This window comes from Antennarius striatus, chromosome 23, assembly GCF_040054535.1.
Source record: "Antennarius striatus isolate MH-2024 chromosome 23, ASM4005453v1, whole genome shotgun sequence".
In the NCBI taxonomy this organism is placed as follows: domain Eukaryota; kingdom Metazoa; phylum Chordata; class Actinopteri; order Lophiiformes; family Antennariidae; genus Antennarius; species Antennarius striatus.
Window position 1 is genome coordinate 13,242,540 of NC_090798.1, and position 12,208 is coordinate 13,254,747.

The 12,208-nt window shown below is 43.2% G+C and overlaps 1 protein-coding gene and 1 long non-coding RNA gene across 2 annotated transcripts; one reads left to right on the forward strand and one right to left on the reverse strand.

The window, feature by feature from the left end:
- Window positions 1–995: 995 nt before the first annotated feature.
- LOC137590229 (uncharacterized) lies at window positions 996–2,054 on the forward strand. The gene is made up of 5 exons (XR_011034327.1): window positions 996–1,062; window positions 1,423–1,480; window positions 1,575–1,594; window positions 1,733–1,801; window positions 1,934–2,054. It is a non-coding gene; the product is annotated as an uncharacterized lncRNA (long non-coding RNA).
- A 5,638-nt stretch (window positions 2,055–7,692) lies between these two features.
- Window positions 7,693–8,613, reverse strand: LOC137591000 (uncharacterized). The gene has a single exon (XM_068308853.1). It carries the CDS (start codon window positions 8,611–8,613, stop codon window positions 7,693–7,695), a length of 921 nt encoding a protein of 306 aa, XP_068164954.1.
- Window positions 8,614–12,208: the final 3,595 nt, after the last annotated feature.

Below are 12,208 nucleotides of genomic sequence, written 5' to 3' on the forward strand. Positions count from 1 at the left end.
TCTGACACAGAGAGCATGCTGGAAGGAGGATCAGGTGGGAAGGATGGAGCTGATGATTTAGCAGAATCCTTAGCAACCACATCTACAGGGTGTTGCCTTGAGAACCAGGGTCTGAAGACCAAATTGAGCAGAACATTTGTTGACAGAAATGTGAGAAGGAAGACAAGAGAAGATTACAGAGCAGAGACAAGAGAACAGTGGGAGATTCAGATTTGATAAAGGTTCAATATTCCCAACTCTTCCCAAAGGACCAACTCCAAACACGTATCTGCAATCTATATAAATGGTGACAGATTTAATGACTGGTGAACAAACAGGCCTCAGGTAGAACAGTAATAGTAGTTGGGTCTCAGTGGCTCAGCGGTAGAGCAGACGTCTTGAAGACAGACCACCCAGCCGTCGGTGGTTGGAGTCCCGCTCCCACCAGGACATCCTCTGGAGTGTGAGCTGACGTTGGGAGGTGTCACCTCCCAGCCAATGCCGAGGTGCCCTCGAGCAAGGTGCCGTCCCCCCTACAAGCTGTTCAATTGAGGCGCACCCCAAAAGTCACTGCCTGTCACTCTGCCTCCCCATGTACTGTTTGATGTTGTGTGTTCTGTGTACTAATTGCATGCTTACAGGCCCCTTGTGTACTGTGGTTGTGTTTCAGGGGCATGTACACACTAATTGCAACTAACACAAACGTACACCACCTGAGTGAAAAAGTAATTTTCACATCTGGGGATAAGTGAAGTATACTTTCTTTCTTTCCTGATGTGGAGCCATCTACAAACAAAAGAAGTCAGAACAGGGAGAACAAACATGATGATGATTATGGAGTATGTCAGTTTGGCCACAGGGAAAATAATGACAGATTTCCATGCCTCTGGTGTGTTTAGCATAAATGTATTGACAGGAGTATGTTGACCACTGAGGTGTGTCTTCTTTTTAGTTACTGCAAGCATGGATTTGATTGTTCATGGTCAACATGTTGTTAGGTGGCCTGCACCTATTTAAGCAGCCTCTTCACACTGACTCTCTACCACTTCATCCCAGTTTGTCTGCAAGACCTCCACTACAAAGGTAAGACTCCTGTTTCTGGGGCACAGTGTTCTTTATGGGATGGCATACACCACCTTCAATCACATTCTGACTCCACAGACAATGTGTTAGTATATGTATTTCAAATAACTGTTAGCACTGGTGTCGTTAGAGAGCTTGTTAAGAACTGAAGACTATGAGAGTCTCGCTCTCTGCAGCTTTGACAAACTGTTCAGTCCTTCTTATATGTTGAGACAGAAAGTGGAAGTGGAACCAGGTCTTTCTTGGATCCCCATTACAGTGACTGTGTTCACTAGTGAACATGTGTTTGAAATGGGCAGGAAGAGATGAGTTTCCCAAGGAACAAAGAATATCACTGACTCTAAGGTTGTGTTGTTGCAGCTGAACACAATGGCTTGTTTAATCCCGTTCCCATGTTCCATCATGTTCTCCCCTTCAGGTAAATAGAATCACTAATTCCATGCAGTACATTGGATGTATGAGCTGTAACCACTTCAATAAGACAATAAATTGTGTTTCATGTTCTTTGTCAGAGGGAGAATCAGACCAGCAGGTAAAACAACAGCTTCACCTTTGTTTCATGTTCATGTTGTACAAATTAATGCTAAGAAAGAGGAGAAAAAATTCATATTTGTGACCTGATTTTCATATTAACGTTGTGTATCATATATTCTATTGACACATTTTTCAGAATGTTGGTCCAGTGTGTGGATTTGATGAAAAACGTTACGCCAAAAACTAAGTGATTCTACTCTGAAAGGTAGAGAAATCTTTCAGTCACAATAACAATAAAAATAATAAAGACTTTCTGACTGGTTTAACTACATAGAGACTTTTTTGCCTTCAGTTTTCTGACGAACTTGAAAGAAACTCATCAATTCTTTGTTCATAGGAAAGCCGGAGGAGGCATCTGTCGTCACAGCTGGGACCTTGCTGAGGAAACAGAATGAATCAGACATAAAATGTGCATTTCATGCTGATTTAAATTGTGATAATAAAGCAAAATGTAAAAGACAATAAAAATAAATCTTTCAGAATTATCTTTACTATGTGTGTGAATTTGTTCTGTCATCAATGTGGACTGAGAAGATTGAGATGATTAAAGTTGTCTCATCTACAAGAAAATGGAAATAAAAATGTCGATGAAACCTGTCAATCCTCAGAGGAGGGTAGTGTACAGAACTGGAAAAATAACAGAGGGACAGGGGATGAAAAAAGTACTCATCCTGACAGTTTTGGAGTAGACGGACTACTTCATGGGCTAAAGATGAAGCGGGTCAGCAAGTCAAAAGAGAAAATGTACAAAAAATCTTAGCTGAGGAGGATGCTAAAACCTGCACACACCTATTTCCCTAGAAATAAATAATTGTTTTTTAGGGATTTCAACCTCTTCCAAGTGTAACCCTGTTAAAATTTATCTATTTCAATTAATTCCTGAATTAAATAAGTTAGATAATCCATATCAGTTAATAACTATAAATATAATAATATTTAAGGGTAAAAAGGTTAAAATATTAATAAATATAAATATAATATTAAAAGTTAAAAACATTCTTTATGTGAAGAGAAATGTTATGTTCATTTGTTAACTACTCTGCTTATGTGAAATATGTGTTGATGTTTTAAATATGCATTTGTTATATTTGAGTTTTGGGGAACGACCGCATGACATCCTGGGTCAAAGGACACGGGGGCGAGCGAGTGAGGGAGTGCCAATTTAATGAGGGGAGAAACGCGCGACCAGCTGTGTATGATCAGTGTGTGATTGGTATGTGCTTGGGGTGTCGTTAGTGGTTAGTTGGTGTGTGGTGAGTGACTAGTGGGAGTGAGGAGGTTTTGTTTGTAAAAGTTATTTAATGCATGAGTTCAACCCGAACCCTTGAAAAAAGACAAACGTGGACAAGTTTTATAAGCGTGAGTGGATTACTTTACGCCGAAACTGAAACCCGTGACCTTGGTTGCTAGCTCAGCAACAGATGCAGACACACAGACTTTGAAAGCAAGCTAGCAACTAGCCACCTTGAGGAGCAAAGTCTGTGTAGAAGGACCACACCTGTCACCATCGCCTTCTCTACACCTGCCACCATCACTTCCCTTACATCGGCCACCATTGTTCCCTCTGTTTCTGTCTGGGACCCTGTGCCTCAGAGAAACCCAACTCTAAAGGAAGGTACCTCTTTCTCTTTTTCATTTTCTTTTACCTGAAGGGTGAAGCAGCCATTTGTTTGAGGCTACACCGCACACAAGCGACGTTCGGGCCTGCAACGGTTGCATTATTTGATTGAACTTGAACTGCCTTTAATGCTGTTTTGTTTTGTTATATTGGGCCCTTATTTTGTTAATGTGATTATATATTGCCTATTGAGCTGTGCTTTTTGTTGTTTGATATTGAAGTATATGATTTTCTACCTTAAGTAAATATTCAATCAATCAATCAATCAAGTTTTATTTATATATCTCTTAATCATGACAGCAGACATTTCAAAGCGCTTTAACAGACAGAAACCCAACTGAACCCTCCAGAGCATCAGAGACAGTGGCAGGGAAAAACTCCCTCCATGAGGAAGAAACTCCGGGCAGGACCCAGACTCTTTTGGGCGGCCATCCGCCTCGACCGGTTGGGTGGAAAATAAATCAAAGGAAGACAAGAACAGCATCAGAGAGAGAGACAGAGAGAGAGTGAGACAGGCCAGATAGAGGCAGTATCAATATGGTTAAGGTTGATAAAGTCAAGGCACAATTACAGCTGTGTGGATGACTGTATGGAGGAAGGAGGGAGAAAGGAAGCAGGACCCCAGCTGATGGATAATTGAGGGGTGGTACTGGTGGGCTTGGAGGATAAGGTCCACAGCACATGGAGAGATGGGGGTGATACTGGTGGGCTCGGAGGTGCAGGTCCACAGAGGAAGGTCCACGGCGGTTGGGTGGATGAGGGGTGGAACAGTAAGATGACGCCAAGGAAGAGAGGCAGCAGGACCCCAGTCGATGGTTAGGTGAGGGGTGATACTGGTGGATGGGAGGTGCAGGTCCACAACAGATGGTCCACAGCGGATGGGTGGATGAGGGGTGGAACAGTATGGTGGCGCAGAGGAAAAAGGAAGCCGGACCCCAGCCGATAATTAGGTTAGGGGTGGTACTGGTGGGATGGGGGGTGCAGGTCCATAGCAGATGGGCGGATGAGGGGTGAACCTGAAAAAAACCTGGGAGGACATAGAGCACAGAGACTCCAGGGAAGAATTTTAGTTAGTACGGTGTGATTGGAGACTTGGAGAGTGAGGTCAGAGAGGAGGAGGAGTAACAGAGATGGTTGGAGAGAAGGGGGAGGAGAGAGGAACTCAGTGAGTCTGGATGTTGAGTCTCCACCAGTGTAGGTCTATATGAAAATAAACGTAGTAACCTAAGTTACCATTAATTGTAAAATTTATGAAAAAGAAAAGTTTTAAGTCTAGTCTTAAATAGTGAGAGGGTGTCTGCCCCCCGAACTGAGGGAGGGGGGTGGTTCCACAATAGAGGGGCTTGATAGCAAAAGGCTCTAGCCCCCATCCTACTTTTATAAATTCTAGGAACCACCAGTAGGCCAGTATGTTGAGAGCATAATGCTCTAGATGGATTATAAGGAACTAAAAGTTCCTTCAGGTAGGTCGGTGCCTGGCCACGAAGGGCTTTGGAAGTGAGGAGGAGTATTTTAAAATCTATCCTAGCTTTCATGGGAAGCCAGTGCAGAGAAGCAACACAGGAGAAATATGGTCCCTGGCACTGGTCCTGGTCAGAACCTGGTCCCTGGCACTGGTCCTGGTCAGAACCTGGTCTCTGGCACTGGTCCTGGACAGAACACGGGCGGCAGCATTCTGAATTAGTTGAAGACTCTTCAGCGACTTTTTGGGGCAGCCTGAAAAAAGTGCGTTACAGTAATCTAGTCTGGAAGTGATGAAAGCGTGGATTAATTTCTCTGCATCACTCAGTTTTAAAATATGCCTGATTTTAGCAACGTTTGAGATGGAAAAAGGCCGTTCTAGAAACCTGCTTAATGTGTGTGTTAAACCAGAGATCCTGATCAAAGGTGACACCTAGGTTCCTCGCAGTGGTTTTGGCCTCAAACGTGATGCCATCCAAGGTTATTACATCACTGGGCACTACATCCCTAACAGTTTTTGGGTCGAGCACAATGACCTCAGTTTTATCAGAATTGAGATGCAAAAAGTTATTGGTCATCCAATCTTTAATCCCTTTGATACACGCCTGTAATTTGCACAACTGGCTGACTTCGTCAGGTTTAATCCAGAGATATAATTGCGTATCATCGGCATAACAATGGAAGTTGATGGAGTGTTTCCTTATCAAATTACCCAGAGGAAGCATTTATAAGATAAACAGTATTGGGCCAAGAACCGAGCCTTGAACTCCATAACTAACTGTAGTTGACTGAGAGGAGTTGTTATTAACGTGAACAAACTGGGAACGGTCAGTTAAATAGGACTTAAACCACATCAGTTCTGATCCCTTAATACCAATTGTTTGGTCCAGTGGTGCCAGAAGAATATTGTGGTCAATTGTGTCAAACGCCGCACTGAGGTCCAAGAGAACCAGTATAGAAACAAGTCCTCTGTCTGAAGCGGTTAGAAGGTCGTTGCTAACCTTGACAAGTGCTGTTTCCGTACTATGATGTTCCCTGAAACCTGACTGGAAATTCTCGAATAAACTGTTGGATTTAAGGAAATCACAAAACTGATTAGCGACTATTTTCTCCAAGATCTTAGATAAAAACGGGAGATTTGAGATGGGTTGATAATTATTTAGAACAGTAGGGTCCAGGTTAGGTTTTTTGAGAAGTGGCTTAATTACAGCTACTTTAAAGGACCGTGGTACATATCCAGTAGATAAAGACATGTTAATTATATTAAGGAAGTGGTTGCCAAGTAAAGGTAGGGCTTCTTTGATGAGTTTAGTTGGAATTGGATCTAACAGACAGGAGGATGGTTTAGCTGAGGAGATTATTTTAATCAGCTGACTGATCTGTATTGGAGAAAAGACCTCCATAGAACCAAAGGGTTCAGGAGTCAGCTGTGTGTTTTCCGGATCTAAGGGACCTGAAGAAGGACCAGAGTTTGAGGATAGGACACCATTAATTTTGTCTCTGATGAGCAGGATCTTATTATTGAAGAAATTCATAAAATCATTGCTGTGGAGACTTGATGGAATACTAGGCACAAATGCACTGTGGTTCTTTGTCAGTCTGGATACAGTACTGAACAAGAATCTGTGATTGTTTCTATTGTCCTCGATTAATGATGAATAATAGGCTGCTCTAGCGGAACGAAGTGCCTTCCTGTATTTATGTAAACCATCATGCCACGCAGTGCGGTATTCTTCTAATTTAGTAGAATGCCATTTCCTCTCAAGTTGTCGGGATTCTTGCTTTAATTGGTGGGTATGAGAATTAAACCAGGGAGCTCGCATCCCCTGTTTTATAGTCTTATTTTTTAGTGGAGCAATTAAATCTAAGGTTTTTCGCAGAGAGTCTGAAGTAACGTCAACAAACTCATCAATTTGAGATGGGCTAGCATTAACTGAGTTCAGAAAATGACCCGCTGTGTAGTTCAGTAGTGGGATTAGATTAAGCATACTTGGGATTTCTTCCCTGAATTTAGAAATAGTATGATCTGATAAGTTTCTAGTACAAAACACAATAGCCGAATGTCGAAAGTTATCAGGCAGTGGTCAGAAAGGATAGGATTACGAGGAAAGATGACCAACTCCTCAATTTCAATCCCATAAATCAAGACTAAGTCCAGAGTATGCTCAAACTGGTGGGTAGGTTCCTGTACACACTGACTAAAGCCTATGGAGTCTAGTAATGACATAAATGCTCTACTGAGGCTATCATTACTGTCGTCCACGTGAATATTGAAATCACCAACAATTATGACCTTATCAGTTTTAAGAATTAAACTAGTTAAGGAATCGGCAAATTCGGAAAGAAAGTCACTGTATGGACCAGGAGGACGATAGATGATGACAAATAATAGGGGCTGAAGTAGTTTCTGGATTGGGTTTGATAGGCTCAGACTAAGACTTTCAAATGAATTGAAGATAATTTTTGGTTTAGGGCTCAATTCTAGCGAGGAATTAAAAATTGATGCAACTACCCCACCTCTGCCTGAGACTCGAGGGATCTGATAATTTAGGTGACTAGGAGGAGTAGCTTCATTTCAAATACTCATCAAAAATACTCATCCTCACTTAGCCAGGTTTCCGTTAAACAGAATAAATCTATTTGATAATCTGATATAATGTCATTGATTAAAACAGCTTTTGAAGACAGAGATCTAATATTTAGGAGACCACATTTTATTGTTTTGTACTCCGGAGCTGTTGAAGTCCTGGTTTTGATTTTTATTAAATTTGGATGTCCAGTTGCTTTCCTCTGGACTTGAAATGACTTGAATTTGCATGAATCAACTTTAAATGGTCGAGGGACAGACAGTCTCAATGGTGTGTACCATGGGTGACAATACAGTAGGTGAAAGTGTAGTGGGTAACATTACAGTGGGTAACATTACAGTGGGTAACATTACAGTGGGTGAAGGTACAGTGGGTGACCGTTCTAGGAGTGCAGAGACTTGTTTAAGACTGCGACTCTGCATCCCGGTCTCAACTCTGGGTCATGGTTTTGGGGCAGAAATAAACGTGGTCAGACTTTTTTGACAGGAGAGCAGCGCCATTCCAAGTGGGATGTATGCCGTCTCTCCTGATGAGACCGGGTTTTCCCCAAAAAGTCCGCCAATTATCAACAAACTGAATGTCATTAGCAGGACACCACCTAGACAGCCAGCGGTTGAGTGAAGACATGTGGCTAAACATGTCATCACTGGTCAGACTGGGAAGGGGACCAGAGAACACTACGGAGTCCGACATTGTTTTTGCGTAGCTGCACACCGACTGAATATTAATTTTTGTGACCTCCGATTGGCGTAACCGGGTGTCATTACCGCCGACATGGATTACTATCTTACCATATGTACGTTTATCTTTAGCCAACAGTTTCAGAAATGACTCGATGTCGCCCGCTCTGGCACCCGGGATACACTTGACTATGGTCGCTGGTGTCTCTAGTTTAACGTGCCGCACCACAGAGCTGCCAATCACCAGAGTAGGTTCCTCAGCCGGGGAGTCGCTGAGCGGGGAAAAGCTGTTCGAGATATCGAGTGGTTGCGGGGATTGGTGGTGAACCCGAGGCTTTCGCCTGCCACTATGTTTCCTACGAACAGTCACCCACTGCTCCTGCTCGGGGGGTGCTGGAGGACGGCTAACCTGAGCTGGGGAGTGGCTAGCGTGAGCTGGTGGGTCCGCTCCGGCTAAAGCTACCTGACTAGGTGGCACAGCTATGTTTTCAGTTAAGGAGCCAACCAGTGCCTCCAACTGACTAAGTCTTGCTTCCATCCGAGAAAAGGCACTACACTTCGTGCAGATGCCCCTCTCGCTGAAGGAAGCGGGGGAAAAACTAAACATCCGACAGACTGAGCAGCAGAGAGAAGGAGAGGGAGGAGAGTGGACAGAGGGAAGCGTAGCCATAGTTAGCAACAAAGATAAGCTAAGCTAGCTCTGAAGTACGGAAGATTACTTTAATAAAACAGTTTGTAAAAGGTTAGCTGAAATATGTGAGAGCTTTCGCTATCAAGTTTTGAGATGGAGAGAAACAACTAGCTTACTCTACAATTCTAAAATGACAAGATATTAACAGTGATTGTGTGACGAAAGCGAACCAAGACGTCGCAGTCAAACAAACACAACAGGTAATGACGGAAAACGCTTACCGCAACAGGAAGTGGGTTTTATTTCTATAAAACAGTTGTGCTTCTTGATCGAGGTATCAATTTAAGTTTAGATCAAATAATTACATTAAAGTTAAGATTAAGGGTTAAAATTAAGCGAAGCCTAACAAATATTCTATAGAAACCCATTATTAAATAAAGAACACAGGTTAGCCACCTCTCGCTAATAGAGAAACCACTCTAGAGAGGCGCTACACAAGCCAAACTTAGTGACTTGAAAGCCTTGGCGGAACATAACGATGGATTCAAGTATTTGCTGACGGTCAAAAGACGTCTTCTCAAAAAAGGCCCAGGTGAGCTGATCAGGGCCTTTGAATCTTCTGTCAGAGACAGTCAGACTCCTGAAAAGTTCCAAATGAATGCGAGATTCTTTTAATAAAAACTTTAATAGAGAAATACGGCATCACCCCCGATGGAGATAGTCCACCCACCTGACAGGTTACACAGGTGCGTGTTGGGATGGATGATTATACTCAAACTTTTAATGCTGGAAAATCAACCCAGTAGTGAACTGAATGATATTGTTGATACAGTACTCTGTAGAGGGGGATCAATAATCAGCACAAGAGGGCAGCAGTACTCTGCCTTATAGTGCGGAAAATGCTGTAATTATTCAACCAGAATACTTTGTATGAAAACAGTCTCATCTGGATAGCAGCAGTCTCTGAATCCACTGCAGATGTGCTGTGGTCAGTTGGATTCCATTTGTTTTGTCAGTGTTTAACGTGAGGACAATGTTGCTGGAGTGATTTGAGCAGTGGAGTCTGACAGTGACGACAACCACTGCCTCTCTTGCAGTCAGGGGGGGGGCATTGTCCAGTCAGAGTAACAGCTTCATTACTGGAAGAAGGCAGCAGGGTTTTGGCTGCTGGTCCTGTCTCCTTCCAGGTTACTCTTTTCTCTGACAGTTGTTGATGTCAGAGAGTTTCCTCATGTTTGATTTGTCTGAGACATCAAGCAGTGCCATCATTCTGTGTCAGATGATATTATTTTCCCTGTGGCCAAACTGACATACTCTGTAATCATCAACATGTTTGTTCTCCCTGTTCTGACTTGTCTCATAAATAAAGATCTCCGTTTGTTTGTAGATGGCTCCACATCATGAGACCCAACTACTAATGTCATTGGTTCTACTCATGAAGTTTTTCTTTCAGACTCTTTACCTGCTCACTATTCAGCCTGAGTAGTTCTATTATTGTTCTGACTGAGGCCTGTTTGTTCACCAGTGATAAATCTGTCACCATTTATATAGATTCCAGATACGTGTTTGGCTTTTTGTTAGGAGTGTCCTGGAGGTAAAAAGAGTGTCAGATAGAGTGATGAGTCTGAAGCTAGAAATAGAAGGTGTGATGTTCAATGTCATTAGTGGGTATGCTCCACAGGTAGGATGTGAGCTGGAGGAGAAGGATAAATTCTGGCTGGACTTTGATGAAGTGATGCAGAGCATGCCTAGAAGTGAGAGAGTTGTCATTGGAGCAGACTTCAATGGACATGTTGGTGCAGGAAACAGAGGTGATGAGGAGGTGATGGGCAGGTTTGGTATCCAGGAGAGGAACGCAGAAGGACAGATGGTGCTGCTTAAATAGGTGCAGGCATGATGGGGTGAGGTCAGCTGGCAGTGGGTGGAGTAGGGCGGATGAGGGGGCGTGTCAGTCAGGTGATGGAGGAAGGAGAAGGCCTGGGGCACCTGGAATGAAATGTGTTTGAGGATATGGGAATGTTGCTGGAGGTAGAGACGAGAGACCATGTGACAAACATGATGTTGATACCAGTGGAGATGCTGCTCCCAGTTTACACTGTAGAGTTAAACCAGTTTAATGAATGGATAGGAATAAACTTCACGTCACGTGTTGATATCAGTCAAGAATTAAACCTTCTTTAGTCTATGTTTTGGAGAGTTTGAAAGTTTATTTCTCAACCTAACAACATGTTGACCATGAACAATCAAATCTATATTTGCAGTAACTAATGAGAAGACACACCTCAGTGGTCCACATACTCCTGTCAATACATTTATGCTAAACACACACCAGAAGCATAGTCATATATGACATCATAACACATGCAGACTCCACTCAGAACGGCCCCAGGTGGAACTGAACCCAACACCTTGCTGTGAGACAAGCGCTCTACCCACCGCCTCACCGTGCTGCCCATTCTTTGTTCAAGAAATACCAAAAGTAATAATGATACCGATGTGGTTCCAGACTCAACGGACATGTTTTCATTGTTGACTAGTCATACTAGAAGGGTTAATCTATCATGGCTGTGGTTTTATTTGCCCTGACATGTTGGGTAAAGAGTTTGATGAAATGTTTTCTAACCATAAACAGAAATTCATATACATATTATACAACCAATCTACCAACAGTGTGAAGATGTTCACAACATATCTGACACAGAGAGCATGCTGGAAGGAGGATCAGGTGGGAAGGATGGAGCTGATGATCAAGCAGAATCCTTAGCAACCACATCTACAGGGTGTTGCCTTGAGAACCAGGGTCTGAAGACCAAATTGAGCAGAACATTTGTTGACAGAAATGTGAGAAGGAAGACAAGAGAAGATTACAGAGCAGAGACAAGAGAACAGTGGGAGATTCAGATTTGATAAAGGTTCAATATTCCCAACTCTTCCCAAAGGACCAACTCCAAACACGTGTCTGCAATCTATATAAATGGTGACAGATTGAATGACTGGTGAACAAACAGGCCTCAGGTAGAACAGTAATAGTAGTTGGGTCTCAGTGGCTCAGCGGTAGAGCAGACGTCTTGAAGACAGACCACCCAGCCGTCGGTGGTTGGAGTCCCGCTCCCACCAGGACATCCTCCGGAGTGTGAGCTGACGTTGGGAGGTGTCACCTCCCAGCCAATGCGGAGGTGCCCTCGAGCAAGGTGCCGTCCCCCCTACAAGCTGTTCAATTGAGGCGCACCCCAAAAGTCGCTGCCTGTCACTCTGCCTCCCCATGTACTGTTTGATGTTGTGTGTTCTGTGTACTAATTGCATGCTTACAGGCCCCTTGTGTACTGTGGTTGTGTTTCAGGGGCATGTACACACTAATTGCAACTAACACAAACGTACACCACCTGAGTGAAAAAGTAATTTTCACATCTGGGGATAAGTGAAGTATACTTTCTTTCTTTCCTGATGTGGAGCCATCTACAAACAAAAGAAGTCAGAACAGGGAGAACAAACATGATGATGATTACGGAGTATGTCAGTTTGGCCGCAGGGAAAATAATGACAGATTTCCATGCCTCTGGTGTGTTTAGCATAAATGTAATGACAGGAGTATGTTGACCACTGAGGTGTGTCTTCTTTTTAGTTACTGCAAGCA